Source organism: Anser brachyrhynchus (genome assembly GCF_964034855.1).
Source record: "Anser brachyrhynchus genome assembly, chromosome: 7".
NCBI classification, from domain to species: Eukaryota; Metazoa; Chordata; class Aves; order Anseriformes; family Anatidae; genus Anser; species Anser brachyrhynchus.
Window position 1 is genome coordinate 35728928 of NC_137701.1, and position 26376 is coordinate 35755303.

The 26376-nt window shown below is 46.3% G+C and overlaps 1 protein-coding gene across 6 annotated transcripts; it reads left to right on the plus strand.

Annotated features, from left to right (window-relative positions):
- The first annotated feature begins 6999 nt into the window (after positions 1-6999).
- LOC308198118 (histamine N-methyltransferase-like) lies at positions 7000-24753 on the plus strand. 6 transcript variants are annotated; one of them, XM_080599785.1, is made up of 10 exons: positions 7026-7099; positions 7711-7968; positions 8054-8266; positions 9477-10368; positions 10652-10846; positions 11285-11337; positions 14303-14410; positions 17644-17774; positions 18329-18422; positions 21574-24753. In XM_080599785.1, the coding sequence occupies exons 5-10, from the start codon at positions 10710-10712 to the stop codon at positions 21927-21929; spliced, it is 879 nt and encodes a 292-aa protein (XP_080455911.1). In that variant the 5' UTR covers positions 7026-7099; positions 7711-7968; positions 8054-8266; positions 9477-10368; positions 10652-10709; the 3' UTR covers positions 21930-24753. The 6 variants fall into 6 exon arrangements, with proteins under 6 accessions (XP_080455913.1, XP_080455914.1, XP_080455911.1 ...); XM_080599784.1 differs by lacking the exon at positions 9477-10368; XM_080599787.1 differs by lacking the exons at positions 8054-8266; positions 9477-10368 and having other exon boundaries at positions 7000-7099; positions 7740-7968.
- The last annotated feature ends 1623 nt before the right edge of the window (positions 24754-26376 follow it).

Genomic DNA, 26376 nt, shown 5'->3' on the forward strand with positions numbered 1-26376 from the left:
TTGGCTCTGTTATGAGGTGTTCTTCCCTCAGCGCGTGTTCAGGCCCTTCTGTTTGATTTATTTCTGCTGGGGAGGAGGAGTTTTAAGAACAAGTTTTCCAACTCAGGGCAAGGGAGAAGCACCCACAGGTCTGTGCTGATGTGTATTTGTAACCTCGGGCATCATGTTCAGACCTTCCTTTCAGGCAAAGAAGGCTGCCAAAATGAAGTGCTCCAATGGCACTTTCCAGAAAGCTTTCAGGAGGCTGTGACAGTGGGAGGAGGAGGTGAGAACTATCCCTCCCCCCAAAAAAACCCTCTGCTCTAAGCCACCAGAAAACAATGTGGTGGAAGAGGATGGTCATGCCTGGACCATGCTGCTGGCCTGGATAACAACTGGGCTCCATCATCACAACTGGCTCACTTCTTTCAGCTTGGACTTGGAGGCACCACCAAAAGAGTAATGTCCTTTTGGAGCTCGCACCTGGGTGCTGGTGCAGCCCTGGTCTGGATGAGGCATTGCCTGTGGCAGACAGTGAGTGCAGCAGGCTGTCAGAGCAGGGCATGCTGTCTGCAGGCTAAAATAGCAATAAAATAAAACAGAAAAATGCCCGGTTCCTCTGATGATTTTTGCGTGTTCCCACATTGTTACTCACCCTCGGCGGTGCAGATGTTTGCCTCTGGAAAGCACAAAGATGGATGAATTTCACGTTTCCATGCCTGGAGGCTGCAGCACCAGCCCCGTGTCGCTCCAGGAGCCATCCCACCACCAGGAAGCAGCAGCACCGCGTCCCCTCCTCTGGCTCTGCCCTGCACACTTCGAGCCCATTAACCAGAGCAAGGTGCTGCATTTCTACACTTCCACAGGTTTCCATTCTCTCCACATTTTCATGTCTCATACCCATCCTCGTGTATCCTACTCTGAAATGTGTCCCCCAGAGCCTGGACATGGATACAGTGGAGAAGATAGCGGCTGTAGCCTGACAAGGAGGTGAGCTCCTGACACTGAAATTGGCACCAGATCCCAAAGTCCTTTACCTACTCCTCCTTTTCTCACCATTAACCTCACCATGGTTTTGTCAGAGAAGAGACAAAATCAAAACCAAGTAAACCACTGAATATGACCTGCCGAACACTATCATTTCATAGCAGAGATCACAAAAAGGATTCCTGCCCAATAAAAGAGTGAATACACACATCTATAAAGAAACTCAGGGCCCTTTGTCTGTGGGAAGATGAGAGGTGAATGGGGATCAAAATAACAAGGCGGCAATGTAGCTTTCTAATAAAGCCCTGCTACCTTTAAAGTAACTGGTCCTGGTTTTATTTAATCAGGAAAATAGCTGAGAGTTTAAATAACTTGCAATATAAAGCCTGCACAAAGGGGAGAGTGGCCAGGCTGAGACGGATGTTTCGCTATCTTGCGTGAGAATATGATGCTTGAAAGAAGCAGTGACACATGGAAACTGCCTACAATGGCACCGGCTGGATGGAGGCGAGAGATAGAAACGGTATATAAAAAAAAATTATTACAAGAAACAGTTGCAAGCCTCCAGGGTAGAAAGGGAGCAGAGAGCAGAAACATTGCGGTAGATAAGGAGGGCAAGTGAAAAGGTGAGGGCACCGCTGCGGGAATGGCAATTACTTGGGATGTGGCAGGGAGGAGCCCAGAGGACATGACGGGGGATCACGGGTGGCTGTGGGCAGCAGGGAGCTGCTCCTTGCAGGCACACCCCGATGGCCAGGCTACCTGCAGACACCCCTCCAGACCCATCCAAAAGTTCCTTTTCCAACAAAACGGAAAAATGACAGCGCTATCCATGAAAAACTCTTGTATGTTTTCACTTGAGCAATGTTGTACTACTACTTCCAGGGCTTCCGTATGATCCATGTGCCTAGCACTGGTAAGTGCTACCCAGGGAGCGCTGTTTGTGTGCTGATATTTCACTGTGAAATCCCACATTTGCAACTCTTTTGGCAGTGGGTGGTAAGCTTGGCTCTGAAACTAATACGCTATTTCAAACTGTAGTATAAGTGTAGTACAACTCAAGCCAGAGTGTGGAAACCCAAGGACTGACAGGTCACAAACCATCTCACTTTCCACCCTGAGTAGCAGCATTCAAGGGTCTGATTGCATGTGCCAGTAGCTGGCCATAACAACTGCTGCTGTTGCTGCTGTTGTTTTAAGTTAGATCCTTGTTAATCTCTCTGTTGTGCAAAAATTTCAGCCTGTTTATGTGCTCCTAAATGCATCTAGCCTTGTGGTTTTGAGTTACACAGTGCCCTTAAAACTTTTTTTTGCTGAGATGTGCTGGAAATCAGGGACTGGAGAGGTGACGGTTGCGTGGTGAGCAGCCCTCGGTGTCCATCCTCTGCTGCATGCGGTTCTTGATCTGCTTTTCCTCACTCCTCCACCTTTGACCCATCATCAGGCCTGGGAGAAGAGCAACTCTAATAGCATCAGGGCAGCTGAGCCTCTGCTCCCCTCTGTGTCTGGAGCTGAGGGAACATCTGGGGTTCACTGGGAAAGTCTGGGTTTGCTGAGCCACCTTCCCACACCAGCCGTCCGGGTGCTTACCAGGCCCCTGGTACCAAATATGTTTCCACCAGCGACCTGTGAGAACTTAATATCATTGTAATGAGGTTGGCAGATGGGAGAAAGTCTTGGTTGGAACCAAAATATAGGCTAAGGAGAGTGTCTGGTATGGAGGGTACGGGTGTATGGCTGTGTTAGATAGCATATACAGGTTGCTACAGTGACGTAAAGTCTGAAGGGGTGAGCGGGTGCTGGGCTGTGCAGATCCCTGGTGCAAATACCGCCTCTCTGTTTGGTACTGATCACTGCCATCCGTGCTCAGAAACCTGCGAGCTTAAAGATAATAAATCAGATTTTGCCAGGACTGCAAAATCTCCAAATGGTTGAGGTCGCAGGGTCCAACCCCAGGCGGTTTTTGAAGATCTCCGCAGAGGGAAATATCTCCAAGGAGGGAGATAACTCTTTACCAGGTCGGGGTAATTTAAGTGCTGGGGTTCGGCACAACCAAAGGATTACAGATGTCTAAAGTGTTCCTAATACGTGGTTTTATTGTGATCTTAATGCTAAGATTTTGACTATGAGAGTTGCATGAGGCTAGTGCAATCTGAGAGGAGTGTGTGTGTCTAAGCCGTTTCAAAAGCTTATCACAAGCTCCCACAGGAAGAGATATGAATGGCACAAAAATATTACACTTCGAGCAGAGAGATTTAGGAGGAATGTGAAACACGCTGATGAGATGCGAGAGGAATATTCAGTTGTCAAAATAATTCTCTGAAGGCGGCGGCCCCGTTAAACCAACACAGCTGGGCTGCCTGCATCGAAATGTCCGCGCTGGAGCTGTGTGCTCGCGGGGGGCGAGGGCGTCCAAAACTCAGGCCAGAAGAAAGCTCTTCTAATTTCTGCAGGTTGCCTTTCTGGTGTGGCTCCTTCGGATCTCAAAAGATGCGGTGGTGTTATCAGCAGGCTGCAGCCTCGTGAAGTGGGCACGGAGCTGTGCAGGGTGAGTGTGGCACCGGTGTTCTCACCTGGCCGCCTCTGAAAAGCAATGTTCAAGAGGGGGGCTCTCATTTGTAGGTAGCTGGCTTTTTCCAACAGTTCTTGCCTCATACTGCTGCATCCTGAGTAAGAGAATATAATTGTTCTCATACATAGGCAAAATGCCCTAAAAATTGCATTTTTATAATAAATGATTTTTGCTTTCAAAAATCCATACCCATGTAGAAAATCTAAATCAGCAGCACAAGTGGCAAGGAGGAAAATCCAGCTCCTCTTCCCTGGCACTATTCTGCTTTCCAACGACATCCATAACGTCAGCCTGGTCTTTGCCGAGTCCTTCACGCTTCCCCAGTGCAGAAACTAGCTTCTTGGCAGAGAATGAAGTCCCAGGAAAGAGTGAGCTGCAAGCTGCTCAGGTACAGCGTGAGGCAGGGGTCTGGTCCATGACCGCCTTACGGCTCTGCAGGACAAGAACTGCACCTGATTTCTAATGCCACCACTTCTGACCGGCTCTTTCTGATAATGACTATTGGCCTGTGAAGGTGTGCAGCACCCTTCGTCACCTCCAAACAGAGACACAATAACAAACTCCCTGCCCGGCCTTTTAGGAATTTGAATTTCTTTCCAACTTTAATTTAATTAAGTATCGCAGTTTCAAATTTCTAATTGAAATACCCCTTAAAAGTTATTTTTTTTTTTCAGTCTGGGAACAGAGCAGTAATTTGTTTCACTGCTTATGAGCCAGAAGTTGGGAGCGCTCCGTTATGAGATATTTCACAAACAATCTTTGATTCAATTAAGTTTGGGGAGGGGAAGAAAAGCAAAATTATTTTAACCGAGGCACACATTTATAAAAATTCCAATCCATTCCTCAGAAGTACCTGGGAAGATAAAGCGACCCGCTTGTTGAATGAATTGCTCTTGGCAGCCAAACTCAACTGCAGCGGTGGCTCAGCACCGTTGCAATTCACAGCTGGGCGATGTGGATGCACTGAACCCAAGCACCCATGGCACAAATGCTGTGCTGCTGCATGCTGCCCCAGCCGACGTGCTCCTCCAAGCGTGCTGCATCAGTGCTGGTGTTGTTGTGGGGAGAGATGCTGAGCTTTGGCTTGATTTAAGCCCAGATATGGCTTCGTCCCAGCCACATTTGCTCTGACTGATAACTATGGAGAGATGAAAATACGGCCAGATGCTAATTTTTGCCATGTTAGGGGTCAGGAGCAGGGGTTCTGATGCAGGCAGTGCTGGAGGTGGGGTGATGGCACGCGTGTCCCTTCCCAGCACTCTCACCAGCCTGAAAAATCAGCGTGCCCAAACCCCCAGTGAGCCTGCCTGTTGCCTTCGCTGGTTCACAGCACCATTTAGGGAACCTGCTCTGATGGTGTGAGAGGCAAAATATAAAAGGTCCAATTTAAGGTGATGATGTCTACGTGGGGCTTGGGGAGGGAGAGAAAATCCTCAAAAAGACTTGTGACCGGCCCTGCTCCCCCCAGGAGGGATTTCAGCACCCGTGGCTGTGCGTGTGTGCATGCAAAGCTTTGGAAATTTCCATTTTAATAAAAGCAACCTTGGAGGAGCGTGAGCAATAACCTGTCTGCTCTTTGGCACTGACAGTTCAGTTGTCCTGTAAAATGAGATTTTGCTACCCTAGCGCAGCAATCATGTTATCAACTCCAGCCTACATCGACGTGCTTTATTAGAAGACAGCAGAAATAATTCTTTGGACATTAAGCAATGTCTAGCTCCTGCTGTTATCGGGCTGGCTGAGCATGATTAAATCAGATCCAGAGGTGAGCCCAATAAATGCGTGCAGTCTCTGGGCGCGGATATTTGGTCCATCTACAGAAGCTGTGGTGAAAGGCCAGAACTTTGGTCTCTCTCACCCAGCCTTCCCCTTCCTGCTGCCTCTGGAAAATCTGGTTTCCTGGACCTGACCCACGTACAGGGCATGATCAGATTTCCTTAATGCCGGTGGGACTTGGTCCATGGATCTTTCCTCTGCCAGTTCCTGGAGCTCGGCTGGGCTCTGACTCCAGGCCCTGGTCCCACACCAGAGGGACAAATCTGCGCCCAGCCAGGGTCATTGCTGCCCACAGGCTGCTCCAGCACTTCTGGCCCTGCCGAGACATCATGCCCGTGGCCACCTGGTGTACCCAGAGGAACCCCAAGCCTGATTTTCAGCCCAAACCCCTGCAGATGCACTTCAGAGGAGGAAATAATCTGCAGATGCTGACTGTTCCCAGCCCTCGTCTCGCCTAAGGGGACAGGGACAATGATCCAGGTCCTTGCCAGGTTCCTGGGTGGACTCCTCTCACTCCCAATTTTATGTTTTAACATTGTCCCGTTTCACTGTTGGCCAACTATCTGCAGGCTTGTGAATTGTCCCACAAGCTGTCATGACTGAGAGCTATTTAATGCACAACAGCTATTATTTTCCAACTATTGATACCCTTGAGGCTTTTGTGATCCCCTCTCAATAACTCCTTGCAGCCCCTTTCCTTCTAGGGCAGTGCTGGATGCATGCTCAGGGTAAAATGGCACAGGCAGGTGAAATATTTTTTTTTGAATATTGATGTTAAACGGAGTAAAGCCACATCGATGAACAAAACAGGAGGTCTGCCTGGGGGTGGTGTGACCAGCTTCTCCAGGGGATTTTTTTGCAGAGCAATGCCAGCCCCCCGTCTTGTGTTCAGTCCGAGCCCGTGTCAAACTGAAGTGCCTGAGACTGGGCTTAAAGCTTGCAGAACATGGCTCCGTGGGGAGTTAAGTAGCAAATCGACACCAACATCTTTCATAAAGCATACACAAGCACCAGATAGTTTTTATTTTTGGCTCTCTGAACTTAGGCTTTTGTATTAAATGGCAACTGGTACCTGAAAAACTTCCATTTGTTTTGTGGGTTACAGAGTGGGGAAAGCACGGGCCAGACGCACTGGTTTTATTTTATTTTATTTTTGATAAATGCTCAGGAAGCCGGGAAAACACCGCTGCCCTCGGTGTTCAGGTCTGTTTGAACAGCAGAGCTTATCACTGGGAGCCGGGGCAGCGCTGCCAGGGGCGTTGCAGCAGGGCCCGCACCCACAGCCTGGCAGGGAGCCGTTCCTGCAGCATTAGCATTCGCTGGGGCACCTCCCGTGCAGGGAAGCTGGCCCAGATTGTGGCTGTCTGAAAAATACAGCTCGGGCTTCGTTGTCCTTAAAATGAAAGGCCGGCCCCGCTGAGCGCGGTGCAGGAGCCTGTGGGCACCTCCTCCCCTTCAGCCCAGGCCAAGGCTATTCAACTCCAAGAAAAAGGGAGAAAAAGGTGCTGTTTGCCTTTCCAAGTGGAGTTTTACATAAAACAGGAGCTAAAAGCCAGGGAAATGCAATGAAAGTACCTTGAAACTAAGCATTTTCTCCCCCAGATACATGGGAAGCAGAGCTAAGGAGCTGCTCCAATGGCACCACCCAGCAGGGCACAGGTGGCGGGCGTTTGCAGGGCCAGCCCCTCTGATTCCTGCCGCAGATAAAGTTGGGGCTGTCTGTCTGCATCTGTAACGTTGCTGTGGTCCTGCTGGCTGCTGTGTGACAGGCACTGACAATTTGCTGTGAGTGTTTTGGGGATGGGGCTGTGCGTGGACAGAGGGAAAGTACAGCAAGAGCTACCTGTCCCCAGCCGTAGCTGCTCCCTCGGCGATTGCAGCTGCTGATAGGAAATCTTTATTTTGGTAAACTTTGGGCTAAATGTCAACCCACGAGATGTTTTTTTTTTTTTTCCCCCTCCTGTGACTGTGTCTTTGAAAGTAGGAGTTTTGCTATTACTGGTGTGATTTGATAAACCTTGTGCAATGTGAACAGTTCATTTCTCCATGAACCGTTCATTTCTCCCTGTGAGTCCAGAAGGAAAACTTGAAACGTGAAGGAGCAATAATTTGGGGCACACAGAAGGCAAATATTTTATTAATGCTATGAGCACCAAAATGCAGTGTGAAAACAGACACGGGCTGATGTTTTTTCTCTACCCTTGCACTCCCTGGGTTAAAACTGTTTATAGCAAAGCTTGAGCCCTTGAAAGTAGTGTATAAGCAAAATCTCTGCTGCTTGGAAAAGAGCCACCTAAAAAACAAAGTAACCTGTACCAGTAGGTTTCTATAAGCAAATATAAGTATTGTACCTTACCGTGTGCCACATGCTGAGATAACCATTTCCAATTTGTCAGGAGTCACCTTTCCTTTGTACCCGTAGCAGAGTTTATTTGTCATCCGGATGCTAATCAAGGCGCTGATAGACCTTGAGGTCTGAATGCTGCCGGTGCCCTCACAGCTGTGCCAGGCACGTTGCATGAGCCCGCTGGTGCCGGCCACGCCGGGAGGCCAGGGCAGGGTGTCTGCCACCGCAGTGGGTGGCTGTCACCCACCCGTGGGTGCAGGAGTGGATCCTGGAGCCTTCGGAGACTGCTCAGAGAGACCGCACACAGGTACAGCAGTGGCACCGCAGCAGTGGTGTGAGCAGGGGACCTTCCTCATTTCCCCTTCCTACCCTTTCCCCCCACCCTTTTCCAGCTGGTGAGCTGGGACAAACCACACGCGGGGCTCAGCCAGACCCCTCCACTCCCTGCTGCCGCAGCAGCCACATCCTGGAGATCGGATCCCAGAGGGGGGCCTCCTCCCGGCTGGGGGTGGGACCGGGGGCACCGCGGGGGTGTCAGCACGGCACGTCCCCAACACCCGCGGCATCGTGCCGAGGGAGCTTCTGCACCAGGCACCACCGCGCACGTAAGTACTGGGCTCGGGCTGCGCGGGCATCTTCAGCTTCGTTGGCATCCAGCAGCACGAAGGCAAACTAGCTGTCTCGCCAGAGGTCGTGTCGAAGCTGTAAAGAGTTCGTCAGTGGGTTTAACCAGGCTTAATTCTGCCAGTGCCGGTGCAAACCTGGTCCAAACCACTGCAGCGTAAGCACAGAAACAGCTTTTGAAGCTGCAGTCTTTTTAGGAAGCTACATAAAAATCTGGGTTGTCACTGAAGGAAATGTCCAAATGAACATTATTACCCCAAAGTTTCTATATCAGCCTGACTAAAAGAAATCCTTTTTTCTCTCTCAGTCTCTTTTGATTATTATTATTTTCCTCATTTTTAAAGTTAACTAGCCGCAGTTTAAACAGCAAAACACATAATGGAATAAATGGGGCAAATTCGAGCAGCCAAAAGCAGAATGAAATAAATGAGACAAATTCCTCGAACTGCACCTAACATGAAAATGAATCTCGGCTGTTTGTTAGAGACTGCCGAGCCGGGGGTGGGCAAATTAAATCACAGGAAGCACGGGGAGTTGGACAAGAAGGGTTGATTATCTAAATCTCCTCTCATTAACTGCAAAATATTTTTTCGAGATGGAAGGCTGTAAAATATTTCAGCGGAATGTGCCAAAGCCTCTTTGTGTGTTTAAAGTGAAAAGCAAAGAGCTGAGCAGAGGAATGGGTAAACACGGATGCTACCGCTTGCTTCTCGGGCTGGCAGCGTATATTCTCACCCCATGTACAGCCAGGTGTAGGCATCCTTTCTCAGGCAATGTCTGTGCTTGGTTTCCCCAAGTTAATGCTGGGGATTGCAGTGCCAGGCACCTGGAAAAGAGTCAGTGTCTGCTGGCAGGTGGGTGGGAGGGCTCAGGAGGGTTTGCCCAGCCAGGCAACATCGCGGGCTCTCTGTGCACGTCCCCTGAGTGATGGCCCTCCAGGTAATGGAGTCGATTTAGCTGCAGTTTGTTGGTCTGTCTTTCTAATATGCAGGCTGGATTGCCTCTCTTATCTAAGGAAGCCAGACTTGTTAAATCAGCCCCAGGCAGGCTGCAGGGGGGGCTCAGCTCCATGGCCAGGGGGCCCCATTACCTTCCCCTGCTGCACCAGCCAGCCCTCATGGGCATCTGGGAGCGAGCAGTTTTTAATGCTCTTCTGCCATCTCTTCCATCTTTTCTGATTAATACATGCAGGTTTGCTGCGTGAGAGGGTGTGAGACACGGGAAGGGTGCTGGGTCTGCCCTGGTGGTGGTCCTTAGGAGGAGATGCTGCTGATGTGGCATGGTGGCAGCCTGTATTCGAGCTCTGGAGCAGCACTCGCTGTGTCCTCGGATAAAGAGGAGCTGCAGGAGTGCCTCCTGCTGGAGTCCTTAGCACGTGGGGAGCTGCAGCTCACGGGATGCAAAAATAAAGCCTTGTCACGAGCTGGACGTTGTTTTTGGCACCGGCAGAAAGGAAAGCTGAGCAAAGCCAGGCAGCTGTTCTTATCATTGAAAAGAGACAGAAGTCCAACGAGAGCAATAAAAATAACCAGGGGGGCTAAAAGGGGGTTGGCCAGGGGAAGGGAGGAGAGGGGGGAGTCACGGGCAGGCCCCTGTGTGTGGCATCTGCAGAGGGTTCCTCTTCCTCCTTGTGGGTGAGGACAAGACCCGATGGACACAAAGCGTGGTTTTGGTCCTTCCCAGCACATGCCTGGTGGTCCCCGGGAGCGCCCACTTCCTCCCCGGCCCTGGGTGTCTCCCCGCGCTAGGTTTCTCACGGCACCCATTCCAGTAACCCACGTGGCTTTTGGAAAGTAACTGCTTTGCTTGTGGGAGTTGCACCATTATCTTTAGAGGAACTAAAAATTACAGAGTGCGTTTTAAAGGGTTTTATTGTTTTCACCCCACTGCCAGCACCCTCTTTAAGCACATCAAAAGATTTAAAAAAAAAAAGAAAGAAAGAAAAACACGATAAAGACATCTGCTAGCATCTCTGGAGAAGTGTGCTGTTCTTTCTTCTAATCCAGTCCAAGCCTCTCCATGCCTTCAAGGAATAGGGGAATTTTTCTTTTCCTTAAGAAGTGTCTCAGGACCCTTTCACCGGGTAGTAAGAGTACCCTGTGTCAGCACCGCTAAAAAATACTGGCGTTTCCTTCGCAAAGATTAACCATGATACATGACCATTTGCTGCTCAGACCTGATTTATGGTTTCTATCGCAACATTGCGTAATATTTCTTTAAGCACTCCATCCCTAATGTAAATTAGCTGGCGGAGGATGGGAGCAAAGTCCTGCTCCCATCCAAAGTCCCTGTTCAGCCACGCGAGGTGCCTTGGGTTTATCCCAGTGTGTATTGAGCATTGTTTGCTGTTTCTTTCCTGGGTGCAGGGGATTGCTGTGGAGAACTAGCTGTCCCCCTGCCGTGCACAGCCTCCCGAAACCCGGCATGGCTTCAACCATGCGGAGCCTGATGGCTGACCCCAGCAGGTACCTCCGGTCCTTCCGCGTCTTCCTGGCGAAGTCGACCGAGCATCAGTGCATGCAGGAGTTTGTGGAGCGGCAGCTGCCTGGCGTGCTGGCGAGGTAACGGGGAGAAAGCCCTGCCCGGTGCTGGGGACGGTCCCGTGGTGGTGGCAGGTGGCTGCTGGTGGCCTCGGCCACCCGCGGTAGGGGAGGTTTTGTCTGCGGCACAGAGCCTGCCTAGCAGGGAGGAGATAAGGCTGGGTGGTTTCTTTGCATGCAAATGTAGCTCACCCCGGATAAGCCTTGGCACATGAAAAATGCAATAATGCACGTGGAGACCTCTGCAGATTGCCCAAATCACCAGAAATTGACATGTCTGAAGAGCAGAGGTCTGAATCTGAGCCCACCTGCCTGCTCATGGGCATGCATGTACCTGCACATACTGCTTTTGGGTCTGTCCTGCAGGTTTTAATTCTTAGCGCTTCTGGCTCTTCACGTAATACATGTAACCCTATCTGCCGGGCAGCTCTGCTAACATTTAAAAATAATGTTTTGCAGTATTGGAAATGGGAAGCCTGCAATCAATATTCTAAGTGTTGGTGGCGGAGCAGGTATGCCATGAGCTTCACTGTTGATAAGCTTTAACCTTTTTTTTCCGGCTAGAGGATTACAAGTTGCAGAGAAAAGTAGGGAGGGAAGAAAAGTCTTTTCTCTAAAAGTCCTCTGCAGGGGGCAGAAGGCAGTGGCCGGTGCGTGACCATAGTGCAAAACCAGCTTGTGCCCCACACCCTGACTCCTGCGTCTCCTCCAGGAGAAAACCCCTTTGCCACATTGCCCCTTGAGCTCAGAGAGGCTCCAGCTACCCATTGGGTTTCTGTGCCACCTGCTGATGGCACGGGGGGACACCGCCAACCCTGTCTGTACCTCATTGTCCCCGTCCCACCCCAGTGGCACCTCGCGGTGTATTTCCAGCCCTATGAAGGGCTGAGTGTCTTCTGGCCAGGTCTCACTGGGATCCGGAGTATCAGGAGAAGTAAGTCCCTTTTCTGAAGTTAGCTGGGTGGAAAAACAATACCAACAGCAGAGAGTGCTTCTCTTCATTAAATTCTTGCTTAAGTTCCCCCTTAATTAAAGCCTATGTTTCCTAATTCTGCTCTGCCCATTAAGCCATCAGACTAAAATTTTGTACGAACAGTTAATTCATTTTAAGTGCTTTAGTCATAACAACTCCAAAGACTAATCTCAGCTTTGTTAATCTCTCCTAATAAGTAAAAAATACATGTAAGTAAATGGTGGGTGTTAGTTATAAAACAGTGTGACGGGGCACGAACATTTCTCTCCAAGCAAGGAAAACCATTCCTCTGCCACAAAAAATACTGCTTTTAGGAGGAACACTTTGCTCGGTTAGCGAGGTGCTTCACTCCCTGACCAGGGGCACTCCAGCCTGGCATGGTGGATGTGCGGGCAGGAACCAGCAAAGCCCATTTGCTGGCTCATTTGTCCCCACTGCGGGTCCCTGGGGACCTGTGCAGGAGCAAACCTGGGGGATCCAATTACCCTGCCTGACACCAGCCCCTGTGGCCCCATCCCCTGCACTGCGCAGGGAGGCAGCATGGAAGGCAAGGATGCTTTCCTTCCACTTTTCCACCTCCTGTGCACTTTTTCCACTGTGAGGGAAAAGCAAACCATTTAATGTAGCATCATATCCCATTACCCCCGCCCATCTCAAGCTCCTGCCTTTGCCTACAGCCTCTGCCTTATTAAGTTCACACTCCAGCGCGCAGCACTCTGTACCTTTAAAAACCATAAAAGTCATCAGCGCCGCTATAAAGCAGCAACTGTGCTATAAACTATCCCGTTACGTAAAATGTTTAATTAGAAACTTAATGGCGAACATAGTGGTAGCCTTTAAAAGGTAATTGTGTTGGAGAGTTTAAATAATTCGGATAGCCTAATTGCCAAATTGTTGATAATGCAAGCTGCCACAGATTTGACTGTAAAATGCCTCAGGACACTTGTTTGCATATAAAAGAGCTAACCGAAGTCAATTAAGGCTGTGGATTAAATTATGAATCAAAGTTATTTTTTTTGGTTAAAAACAATACAAGGGTGGTTTGGCCGCAGAGGAGTGGAAGGAAATATATTAACCTACCTGCATATGGAAATGGAAAATTCAATTATTATTTTTTTTAATCAGGACCTGCACAGCCTTTTCAAAGGGCTAATCCATTTTATAGAAAGTTGGTAAAGAAACCAAAAATAAAAAAATGTTGCAGTAGGAACTTACAAATTCTGTGTTTCCAGAGTTTACCACAGCAGCCTGCAAATGACAGACTTTCCTCTGAATTTCCAACAAAATACGGGGTTTGCAGTGATAGCAAAGCCACAGCTATTTATGCTACTTCAGAAATTCAATTTCCCTTCCCTCAAAGAATGTGCTTGCCCAGATGTCACATAAATTTTGGTGTTATTAGTTGCTTTATGAAAGACATAAGTCTGAAAAGATTGAACTCTTCCTTGCTTTTTATGTGAAATTCTGGGGGCATAAATGAGCAGGTGAGACCCTCGGGCTGGAGTGTCTCATGGTGGGGCCAGGAGCAGGCAGAGAGCTCCTCGTGGTGCGAAGGACCCTCCAAGGGGAGGACCATGTGCTGGATTGAGCTCCAGGGTACATGTTACAGCCGGCATGGCTCTGCTTCTTCTATTCATTATTTTCATTTATTTATTCTTCTGTTGTCTTTTTCACCTACATTTATTCTGTCGGAATAAGCAGAAGCAAGCCCTGCAAGAGGCAACCAAGCCAGCCCCATGCTGTCCCCAGACCGATGCCTCAGTCAGCAGCATCATCTCCCTGAGCTCCCTACATGGCAGACGGGGAGAGGTGGCCAAGAGCAATGGCAGCTCTGTTTAAATTTAAAACCTTACATGTATGGGTGCTTCCATCGGGAGAATAATTGCAGCTGGCCTGAGTGGTGCCCAGGGAGAATTGTTCCATACAAAGAAAATAGGTCTGGGGTATTCTGTAAGCAGGGGATTAAGTAAATATAGATGGTATGTGCACTACTCATCTTACAGAAAAAGTCACAGTATGCTAAATCTGGACAAGAACATGTTTTTCATACTTTCAGTGTGTTTACATATTCTCCTCTCCCTCACCCCCATGACACATTAACCACTGAGGCCAAACCTTTCTTATTGACTCCCTGGTGAGCTGGGACCATCCAAACCGGTACCATCATGGTCATTTAGCATTTTCCCCAAGAGGTTTGTCCATGTCTAGAAAACACAAAGTCACACTGCCCACATGACTGCGTCTGGTTCCCCTTGGCACTGGTGCTGGTGGTCAGAGAGGAGAAATAGATAGTTGGGACTGTTGTTTATTTTATTAGATCCTACAGCTCTGCCCTCAGTGGTAATCTGCTGAGAATTCAAAGCACCTACATGTACCTGTCTGGTACATTTTTGGTACCCATAGGGCAGGAATAAAACTTCAAAACTGGCCTTCTGATGGTACTGGAGATGATGTTTGCCTGAGCTTTGCTTTCATCTCTTGTGCGATGTCGCCTCTTTCCCTAGGAGAGATTGACCTGCAGATCCTCTCAGCTGTACAAGCCAGATATCCAGGAGTCACCATCAACAACGAGGTGGTAGAGCCAAGTGCCGAACAAATCCTCAAGTACAAAGGTATTTTGACATTAAATAAATTAAATTTACATTAAGTATGCTAAATGCATTAAAAGAGTTGAACGCTGGACGACCCCACGTTCAAAGGCTTTCTTGCCAGAATTGGCTCTTAAAACTTAAGTCACTATTTTATGCTTTTCTGACATCACTGCTTTTCTACATTTGCTTTCTCATTATAATCTTTGTCTCTTCTCATTATCATCTTTGTCTCTTACACTGCAAAGAACTCAAAGAACATGGCAAAAGCTTGCAGGTAGACAGACTTTAAAAGTTAAGCGAGGTGGAAAGTGGTGTGTGACTGTACGGGAACGGAGCAAAGACCACGTATTTCAGAAAGAATTCTCCTTCAGCTTGCACTGTGCTGGGATCCTGCAGCAACACTGATTTTAGTGTCTCTTGGTAATTCTTACATATCTTAAAACAGTTTCCGAGTAGCTAATCCCCACAGTGTGAAATGCGTTAGTTTGATTTAGAAAACATTGCATGGAAAACAAGCTGGATACGGGAGGTTTTTGCTGTGTGTCTGCTCTCAGTGGCTTAGAGTTCGTTTCCTTCCATCAGTCTGACAATCTGAGCTATGCTCATGGGGGAAAGCAAAGCATTTTAAAAGGACAGAGAATAAGGAGGGATGTTTTGGTTAGATTGTCCTACAAAATGAACGTTAAATATCAGTCCACAGTTTGATTACATTGCTGGTTTATCACTGTATTAACACCTACCAGGCTTTACCTAGCATGTAATTACGGTCTTGTATGGAGGTTACACCCATCACATCATATAGGCCATGAGAAGCCCTGGGCAGAGCCCAGCTTGCCAGAAAACGGCTGCTGAATGGATGTGGCAGTAATGAATGAACCTCGTCAGTGGTCTGCGTTATTGGAAATGCTCCAGAGTAAATACCAGATTATAAAACCACATTGTAAATCTTACTCTTACTCTTGCTAAGGTCCTTGAAAACAAAGCATTCCCAGCATGAAGCCACTTGAGGAAGCTAAAGGGAAAAAAAAAAAAAAAAAAGCAACAGTCAGAGGAAATGCATCATTTCTTGATACCTGTCTCTGTATTACATGGACCTGATCTCTGAAAAGATAGCTTCCCAGCAGCTTTTATGTTGTTCCAGACTGAGATGGTAAAGAATGGGCAAAAGAGCATTTGCTCTGTATATTGGGTGATTTGGGCACTAGATTCACTGGCTGCCATCAATTAATTGGCGGTCCCGTTCTATTTCAGGGAGTTTCTTTCCAGCAGAAAGTTAAAGAAAATATAAGATGTTGTCCGTATTTTAAATTTTATGCTAAACTGGAAATGAAATATTCATCTGAATTTCTTTCTTTAAACTTTCTTATTTGGTAATTAATCATGGCCCCAGTAGGTATCATTAATTAGGTTTCTGAGCCCCTTTTCCGAGGAGAACTGGAAGCATTATCTGTGCCTCTGAGGATTCGGTAGCTATGTTTTCTGCCTAACCAGCTGCTGTCTCCTTGGGAAGGAGAAACTTGGGAAGGAGAAACTTTCTTCCTGGGACTCACAGTGATGACAAAATGAGATTTCTCCTAGGCCGTGGCGTATGCCAGAGGCTCTCATAGTCCTATGTCCAGTGCCCAGGTGAAGCCCCTTGGTTACCATGGCCTGGGCTTTGGTGGCACCATGACAAGCCGTGCTGCTGATGCCCAGGCATCACAGTGCAGCTGTGCTCAGTCCAGCATCAAGTCAAGGGCGTGCGGATGGCTTCTGGCCCAGACAGCAATCTGGGTTGTAATGAGGATAAAATTTAAGGAAAACTTTTCAAAGCTGTTAGGGTGATATGTTTTGGGTTCGGATGAATCTTCAGACAGCAACTTCCCATAATCAGAATGAGTTTGTCCTTTCTGAAATGTTGGCTTTAAAAGCCCACTTTGGCATGCAATTCACTTCCCTTCCTAGCGTCTCCTTGCAGACTGCCTAGCAATTGAGCTGGAGCAGATTGCACCAGATTATGTGTGATGGTGATATGAACTGCTGCTGAAGCAAGCCCGAGTTTAAAACAGCAAATTAAACCTGAACTGCAAGTGCTGGGGCCAGTGACAGATAAATGGAAGCAAGCAGAGCAACAGCAGCAGCAGAAAGGGGTGGCCCATTTCCGTCCACAAAAGAGAGGAGATAAGCACTGATGGAGCATTTCTCATCTCTCCAACAGGGATATATCCTAACGGAGCCCAAAAGGAGGAACATTATGATTAACGGAGTAAAGGCACTGGTGTTAGCAAATCATGTTGTTTTGAGCATGTGTTCTGTAGCTAAGGCTCAGTCTGCCTTTGGGCCATTTAAGTTTTAAATTTATGTTAACTCCAGCGAAGCACGGGAATCGCATCAGGGATAGCTTTGTCCTGGAGCAATCCTGAGCCCCAAGCAGGCGCACAGCAAAATGAGTTCCATATGCCAGCAGATGGACATTTGTATTCCAGCATCTCCTAAAATGCAAAATCGTCCCTCAGTGTTGCTACTATAAAAGCAACGAAATGCAGTGGTGAGCCAGGCCCCTTGGTATAACTTATGCTTTGAATCCACTCCTCTAGCTTTCTGCTTTCATCTGCCATTAGATGTGCATTGCATCAAGGTCTGAAAACACACCATGTGTCACTCTTTCTAAAGTCTTTTCTCTAAATCACTGTTGTCCCTTTCACCTGAAGTGGTTGGCCAAAACTCTGGACTTTTGAAAATCTCTTGTATTTGAACACAGCAGAAACCCAAGGTCAGGAGATGGGGATTTGCTCATGAAGCAAAGCTCCATTCCTTTCATCCTCATGATGCTCTCTCTGGGTGAGCCACTTGTTTCCTCTGCTCTTTTCAAGTTTTTAATTGTGCTTGTCTCCAACACAGCCCCTTTGATCAATCCTCAAGCTCCTGTATTTATTTGGTCAGACTCTGGAAAACCCTTTACCGTGGTAAATGGAGCTTGAGCCAGCCATGAGAAAGTTTCGTTTTTTTTTTTTGATCAGGTAAAGACTGGAGGAGACTAAATGAGGGTTCAAAGGGGAAAGAATCAGACCCTCTTAAGGTTTCACCTAACAAAGACCTGGACAGCTGCCTTCTTACACACAGCCTCAAGGTTTTAAGTATTCCATTGCTGTGTTAAATCGGTAGCAAAGCACTTTGCCTAAATATGACTTTTGGGTGTTATTAAAGCTCTGAATGGAGATCGATCCCATATTTGCAATTGAGATAACTCTGTCCTGTCTTCTCCCATATTTCAGAACGTGTGGCGGCGACATCAAACCTCGAGAATGTAAAGTTTACCTGGCATAAGGAGACAGCTTATGAATATGAAAGTCGAATGAATGCAGAAAAGAAGTCTAAAAAATGGGACTTCATTCACATGATTCAGGTAAAAGTCTGCAGAGTAGCTGTTGTCAGAGGTTTGGCTGTTTAAAGTGTGCATGAGGTATGTGACCTCATTATCCACTCTAAGGGGGAGACAGGTGAGTTTATTTCTCTATAATTTAAAGTACTTAAGCAGAAGTGAACTGCAAAAAAATGAAAGATGAGTTACAGCAAAGCAGCTTTGAGCACAGTAGTCCTATTAACCAGGATGTGGGCGACAGTCAACTAAAAATACATTTTAACTAGTGTTTTCAAAGCTCCTTGTCCTCTCTGTGAAACTGCCTTTGTATTCCCCAGTATACTGAAGCCATTACAAGCCATCCTCGCTGCTAGAGGAAGGCAAAACTTTTTATCCCAGGTTAATGAGTGAACACGAGCTCGGTGCTGGGGATGGGGAGGGTAGGTCTGAGCCCGCGGGACTGTCCTTGCCAGCAGGCCGGCACCCTGCGGATGGGCCTTGGCACCTCGCTGCTCTCCTGTCCGGGTTGCTCCGTGTTACAAGTTATAATGTTCTCTAGGACCCCACCATGTCTCTGTAAGCATTTCTGCTCTTCCCAGATGCTGTATTATGTGAAAGACGTCCCAGCGACTATCCGGTATTTCCACAGCCTCCTGGAAGGACAGGCAAAGCTCCTCATCATCGTGGTGTCAGGTGAGAGCTGCTCCACAACGCGCTGGGTGAGGCGAGAGCCGCGGGCACCGCTGGGGTCCCTGCGAGTTCAGCACAGGCTGGCCAGAAAACAACGTGTATTTTTGTTTTAAATATCCCTTTATTGCCTATAGAGGGAAACTGGAGTAAACGGTGCCCATTCACCTGCGACTATGGAAACCTGCATCTCGTCTACATTTGCCCAGCTCTGTGCTGCAGGTTGCAAAGCGGAAGGCTCTGTGAGGCAGTAAACCCATGCCATGGGCACAAAACACTTTTCTCTCACCTTCTCCCCTTCCCCATCCTACAGCCAGGCCAGTGACAGAGCAAGATCTCCTTTAGCCTCAGCTACAGCTGTTCCCTGTAAAAGGCTCTTCAGGCAGGGCACAGCATTGTCTCGCTCCTGGAGATGTGCAGCATTAAGCAAACAGCTACAGCGGGGCTCGGCTGCGCTGTACAGCAGGTGTTAGAGGACATATGGCTCATTTTCTTCTCAAACTGCCCATCTCCTTAATATAGTCCTTTTGGGTGGAAAACGGCGTTTTCAGGCTGTTTGAGATCTGAAAGAAATGCTCTGTGGTCAATCCAAGAGGAAAATGTGGGAGTGGAGAAGGCTACTGCCTTTTAATACTGTGGGCAAGGTATGCTAGAGGTATGGTAGTAGTGGGGTCTGCTTTGACTCTAGAAAGCCTTTAATTTGCCTCATGTAAACTACAGACATTTTAGTTGTGTAAACAGTCACATCCAACAGTCTTTTTCAGGGCTGTTAAGTACCATTTGTTCAGAAGTTTAAGCTATTTTTTATTGAATTTGGCCATATCTGCAAACCGTAATGTATTTGAAGAAGTTCCTTTTTTTTTTTGTCTTCATGAAGTGTCTGCAGAGAAAGGGCACTTCTCCAACCTGAATTTATTCAAAATATTTTTCTTCAAAATTTTTTTGGTTTAAAGCAGTACACTACAAGAATTCTGTATTTTAAATGATCTGAGTTATTGTTCTTGTTGTTTGAGTAATGAGAATAGATCATAATATCAGTTTATTGCTGATTACTTGCCTGTAGTTAATTGAAACACTTTTCCAGTTGCTTAACCTGTCCCTCTGGATATTTGTGAAATGTGAATACAGGGAGGAACACATGTCTATTCAAAATTAATTTGATTAAAAAATTGAATTTATGAAAACTATTTGAAATCCTCCCCAGGCCAGGCAGTTCTTTTTCTCATTCCTCCTGTTTCTTCTCTTTGCACCTTCAACACATGATGCCCCACGGTTGCATGAATAATTTCATCTCTTTTGCATTCAGATGGAGCAGGTTAGACACACAAGTGCCCACTAATGGCTGTTTCTTCTGCAGATATGGTTAATGGATAGGGTGGTGTCCCTGTGAAAGTCAGAATTAGTCTGAATAACGTGGTACATGATAACCTGTATGGAGAGATGTGCCCGTTATAGAGAAAGAGGGCAGAAAGTGGTGTGGAAATTGCTGGGTCCAACAAGAAAATGGGAGAGAGGAGAGGAGCTCAGAATAGCAGAGGGGAAATGAGGGGAGAAAACCTTGAGGGAAATAAGTGTATAGAGAAGGGAAGGAAGACACTGCTACCAAAATGAGCACTGAAGCAAAAAGAGGTAATGAAAGATAAGCAGAACAAAGCTCATTTCAAAAAATGAAGGTAATGTCGTCTCCAACACAAACACATTAGGATATGTTAATTAAAAACCATTCTGGGAATAGGATTGATAGGAGAGGGTTTGGTCAGTCAGTGAAGGTTGCAATGCCTCCTGTTCCATCCCTGCCAGGAGAGCAGGCGAGTTGCAAGAGCTATATGGTGTTATTTTTAACACATTTAAAAAATGTGTTTACATCGCCTTGAAAACAAAAGTAGCGCCATATGCTGAGCCTATCGAGAGCTATTATAATAATGCTTCGTTCAGGTAGTGTATAATTGCTCGGCTCAGAGATGGCACTGAGTCACACAACACTGACACCAGCAAATTTTCTGCAATTAACGCTCTGCATTCAATTTCCACCAGGTGAAAGAAAATATTGTAGCCCTTCTAAACACCAAACTGTTTATTTGACTATAAATAACTGTTTGCAGATAAAGCATTTGCAAAACCGCCGAGCAACTGGTTTTAGCAGTTATGGAGATTTATAGTCATAACTCTCAAGAGCTGCTCATTAGGCTCAAAGTTATTTTCATCCTGTCCAGTCATTCTGGGTGATCCTTTTATAAATGGCTTGTAGCAGAAGTGCTGAAGCACAGATCCAGGGTGAGGGAAAACAAAGAAGCGAAGATGCTTCTGGGAAGGTTTTAGCTTACCCAGCTGGTTTTCTTCGTGAAATCTCTCTTGAGAAGAGGAGTGAGCATGTGTGTGGGCTTAGCATGGGCTCTCTTCTGGAGGTGCTTGAGGTGCTACAGGAGCCTTTTCCTCCCTGACTCTTCATTTTTGAGCAGCCCAAATAAAACACAGCCCAGACGTCCTTCTGGCACCACTGGGGAGGTCTGCTTGGGATGAGGGGAGCCCTGCTCACTGCCCATGCCTGACAGCAGCTGACCATGGGAGTGAAAGCTGCAGGCCAGGAGGATGGGTTTTTTGACCACACGTCCAGCTGCATGGTTAATGTGACCAGGGTTTTGCACCCCATGCATTTCATGTTACAGGTAGATAGTTTACTGGCAATAGGTGTTTTAATGAAGCTCTCATGTAGCTCAACCAAGAAGTAATTGGGTGAAGGAATGGGAAAGTATTTGGTCTGCCAAATTGGTGGCTGATTTAAACTTAATAGCTTAAATCAAGATGTTAGTAAATATCTGGTGGTTAATATGTGTACTATAGAAGCATGCCTCTCAGAGGTGTCTGCCACTGCAATGACACACATGCATGGAAAAGAGTTGGAGCACGTTGGGAGAGGAAGGGGGGAAGATTGTGTGCACTGAGCTGGGGGCTCAGAGGGAGCTGGGGGTTGGTGACATGTCCCTAACCTCCCACAGCCCCAGCCCAGAGGCATGGGGCAGCCAGGCAGCCACCTCCCCTCTGGCCCAGGACATGTGCCCCAACTCTGCAGACAGCTGCAGGAAAAAACAAATGCTCAGGAAAAAAAAACACTATGAAGAATTTTTTGATCATTTTTTTGTTATGGTTTATTTCTCAGAAAACAGTGGTTGGGAAACACTGTGGAAGAAGTACGGATCTTCCTTGCCTTTAGATGACCTCTGCACTTATGTGTCCTCTGCTGATATCAAAAGGATGCTGGATTCAGCCGGGCTGAAGTACCAGCTCCACGAGCTCCCATCCAACATGGACATAACCAGCTGCTTTACCGAAGGGGACGCAGATGGGGAGTTGTTGCTGGATTTCCTGACAGAAACATGTAACTTTTCTAAAACTGCTCCTCCTGAGCTAAAGCATCAGATAATGGAAGAATTAAAAAAGCCCAGATGCAGCGAAAAAAGAAATGGGAAGGTGCTTTTCAATAACAACCTGAGTGCAATAGTGATTGAGCCCTGAATTAACACATTTTGTTTCTAAAACATTCTTTATAAATGGATTGGTTTACTTCTACTTAGTTTACTTCTTGTAGCCTGTTAAGAAGTCATTACTAACATCTGTTGTTATACGTGAACTTTAATAGTGAGATTAATTCTGTACTAATCTATGAACCTGTAACTCGGCAGTAAATTGTGCTTTATCATATGGATGTTGTGTAATCAGATGTAACTTGGACCACCAACTCAAACACTGCAGAAACCAGACCACTTCTTCTGGCTGATGGATAAGAAATAGCCAGGAATACATGATTAGGTCATATTCATTTAAAACCTCTCTACAGACCAAATACACAATTTTCAACTTCTCAGTGACTCTTGCAAGACGTCATAAAAGTGATTTGGGTACCAGGTCTGTACTGGTACTGCAAGAGGGAAGGGTTTGAAGGTGGTTGTGGCACAGGAGTGGTAACAATCAACCTCGAGAGGTGGATTTTGCTGACAAGTCCTGATACAAAGCCTTGGTTAGGAATCAGCTGCTGCTGTTACACGGGGCCTTTTCTAATTTTTAATTAAACACACAAACCTTCTGGTTGTAGCCTCTAACTAGCCTGGCAGCAATGGCCGTGCATGCCTTGTGAGATTTCTAGCTTGGAAGATGTAAAAATAAACCCTGAAGTCAAGTGACAAGTTTCAGTGGGATTTGTTTCCTTGCCAGTGGAACCACATCAGGTTGGTCTGCCCGGCACATCGTGTAAGGGGTTCAGCAAGAAGGTGCTTCTCCTCCTCAGCCCCTTCTCTCTTCAGGGCTGTCTCTGCTCCCAGAGCTGATGCATTTGTTTTGTTGAGTGATTTCATGGGTTTAAGAAGTGCTGTGCTCTCTACGGGGCACAATGCATAATGGAATACAATACAGTCATAGAACGACTTTAATAGCATGAATACTCAGTGTATCCAGTGAGACAGGTGTGATTTCTGCCATTGAAAGTATTTGGTCCAGGGTAGAAATGGTTTATTTAGGCAGTGCTTTAGTAGCATGAAGTGATGTTTTAGTTTTGCATATGCATTTCTGAAACAATATAGATTATTGAAGATTTGAGGTGATTTACAAGAGAATGCATCAGGCACTAATAGCCATTTATATTCATTTTAGAGTGAATTATTTGAAACACGCAATTCTCCTAGTGATCAAATATTAATTCCAGTGTGTTTTAGAACATTTCCACAATATTTCTCAGCTGTTGAGCCGAAGAAAATCTATTGCCACTTTTACACAGCCCGGTGCACAGATTCTTGCATTAGGAGACCTCGGCATATCTCTAAGCTGCTACAGTGATGTGCCAGTGAGGGAGAGAAAGAAAAATCTCTCATTAGGACAGATTCCTGCACGCATTTCTAATGGAAAGCACATTAAAGTTTACAGTTATTTCCATAGCTCTTTTGTGTTGTCAACGACCTCTTGTTAATGGTGCTTGTGGAGGCAGTGACCTCTGAATATTGCCACACAGCCCTGTCAGAAGTGACGTATCTTGGGGAGGCACAGAAAGGCCGTAACAAAAGGAAAAGCTGAACTACAGCCAGCAACAGGATGCACATGCGTGGCCTGTTGTTTTATGGTTTAACAGAGGTCAAAACACCAGAAACAAATGCTTTAGAGTTTTCTGGGGAAGTTTGTTCCAAAGATTTGGCAATGGTCCCACCTCTTGCCTGGGAAGGAGAGAGGAAGGACAACAAAGAAGATCTGGGGAGAAAAGAGGACATTATGGCCAGGAAAAAAAAAATAAAAAAGGAGATTCAAAGGATGACAAAGGGAGTGCCTGCTGAGTGCATGGTATTGCATGGGGGCCTTTTTAAAAAGGACATTTCACTAGGGAAAAGGTTCTTTCACCCCAAGCTGGAGAAGAAAACTCCTTATCTACATTGAGGAGGGCATCCTCTGCCATGACTTTGAATTGTAAGGATAACTTCATTAAAAAGATGAGGGTGGCAGTGGGAAATGCAGTGAAGTCCATTTTGTGTATGCATCTGCTTCTGTTGAGGGGCTGGGGAAAAACTGAATTAGAATAGCACCCTTAAGGGATACATTATTTTTAATTTTAAATTTGCAACACACATACTTTCAAGAAGTAACTGCTGCAAGTATTACATAGTAGGAAATGAGTGTGCGGAAGGACAATTTTATGCTCATTTGACCATAAAAAAAGAAGGATTTTTTGTAAATCTCTCAAACGACTTCATAATAGCCTGAAGAGCCACATTTTCATGCGAGAATCACCCTTAATTGTACAGCAAGATGCTGCCGCTCCAGAGCATGTCTGGGGAGTCCAGACCCACTACGGACTTCAATTCACACGGCAATTTTGAGCTTACCTGTGTGCTTTCCACACTGAATTAGTTGTTTTCCTCCCCAAAAGCCTGTCTTACCTCAACCTGCAGAACTTTATTCCAAAGGCAAGTGTCCAGATCTTGCTCTTTGCAAATCTGTGGAGGCCAACGGGCCAGGTCTGCCTCACTCACACCCCTATAAGGTGAATGTATACCTATAGGGGGTATTTATGTGCTCTGTGCAGAGGTTTACTGAGAGCAATGGCCTTAAACTGGCATAAATCAGACTGAAACAAAAAGGGTATCGTGCTACTTGTATTAAAGACACACCAGTAAGGATCCTCCTGCATATTCTTTGTGCACGGATATCCCTTTCTGGCTGAATAAGTTTTAGACATGAAATGTAAACATTTTACAGAAATATGGCTCAGCAAATATAACCCTAAACATTGTATCTATACGTGCCTTTTGTCAGAGTTGGTTCTGAAAAATTAATTAAATAAATAAATAAAGGAAAGACATCCTTCTTTCTTTTCATCTCACAGGCACATAAGCCTGGACTGAACACATTATATTAGGGGTTCAGGGGAAAAAGCTAGAGGGAGAGAAAAGGAGGAGGAGGACGATGAGGATGAGGAGAAGGAGGAGGACAAAGAGGAAGAAGAAGAAGAGGAGGAGGAAGAGGAGGAGGACAAGGAGGAGGAGAAACAACTCTTCATGGAAACAGCTAACCCAGCAGAAGTGGGGGTCCTGATGCTGTGCCAGGACCTTTCCATGGGCGGTTTGCAGGGCAGAAAGGGGTCAGCCCCGTGTTGGTGGAGGAGGCATCGCTCCAAGCAGTTTCTCCACATGGGAGGGCTGGGGGAAAGAAAAGTGGGCAAGGAAAAGACTGAGGTCCTCCGACAGAGCCTGGTCTTCACATGTACATCCCTCCCACATCGCATACATCTGTGGGAGCAGCTTCAGAACTGTGCCTTTAAATCATACCTAGAAAAATACTCTTGCCGCTCCGTTAATTACAACAGCAAACTAAACAAATGCACTTACAGCTCAGTTGCTGTCGCCATTTCGGCATCAGTGTAATTCATGCTTGCAACCCATGATAGGATTTTTAATGTCGTTACACAGTAGGGCAAAGTCTTCATTTTTAATAAAAATACAAATGCTAAAATGAAATGGATTAATATCTAATTTTACATCTTCATTTACATGATGTGCAAAATTATCTTAAATATTTGTTATGGATGGAGTGGCTTTCCACCAATTTAGGCTTTTTTCGAACTGGAGAATGTTAACATAAATTGTAGCATAAATCATTGCCTTGTAGAGTACCAGAAGGCGCATATAAAAACCCATATCTTTACTGCACATATTTCCCATTAACCATAATCTATTAGTAATTGAAGTTCATTACAAATTCTTGTAGACTTTATTGCTATCATGCTGCATGACATAGTGAACCTGGCTTGCATAACAAGAAGTCCTTGCTGGGAAATATCCTATTAACAATGACAGTGCATTTGTCATTGTGATAATAAATCCAAGAGCTGCCTGTAGATTATAAATTATTGCAGCGCCATTTCCACTGTTGTAGTTTAAAAGTTTTGTCAGCACTTCCATTTTAAACCCCCGCTTTTCAGGGAGTTATAAGTTGACCATAAAAATCTGCAGTGAGCTGAAACTCAGCTTACAAGGTCTCAGCCTGAGAGCACGTTTTGTCCCTCGGCACCATTCCTATTTCATCCACACGAAAGTCTTAAAAGCCGGAGCCGTGTTTGTGGAAGATTTTGTCTTCTGCATTTGCTCAGCTTCTAATTGGAAAAACAGGCAATTTGACAAGCAATTTGTCCATAATCTTTCTTAAGATTTTGGTATAATTTAAAAATATAGCAAGACAAAAAGATGGGAGCTCGCTGAGTTTAGCAGCTGAAAAAGCCTCAGACTTTCTCTGCAGGACTTTGGGGGGACACTGGACGAGCCCTGCTTCTCTTCAAAGGAGAAACTGAAGAGGAATGATGTTGCCCATATGCCTTGCAAAGGGGTTTTAAGGATTAATTACTAAAGTTGAAGTTCTGGCATCCACTCAAGCCATCCTTCATCATGTCTATGCAATTCTTTGAGCACTATATAGGGTTTAAGTGTTA

Excerpts from the sequence above, each read along its gene's own strand:
- LOC308198118 (XM_080599787.1), top strand. The coding sequence starts at position 10,710 with ATGGCTTCAACCATGCGGAGCCTGATGGCTGACCCCAGCAGGTACCTC. Across the intron at positions 10,847-11,284 it reads CTGCCTGGCGTGCTGGCGAG|TATTGGAAATGGGAAGCCTG; the intron begins GTAACGGGGAGA and ends AATGTTTTGCAG. Across the intron at positions 11,338-14,302 it reads AAGTGTTGGTGGCGGAGCAG|GAGAGATTGACCTGCAGATC; the intron begins GTATGCCATGAG and ends CTCTTTCCCTAG.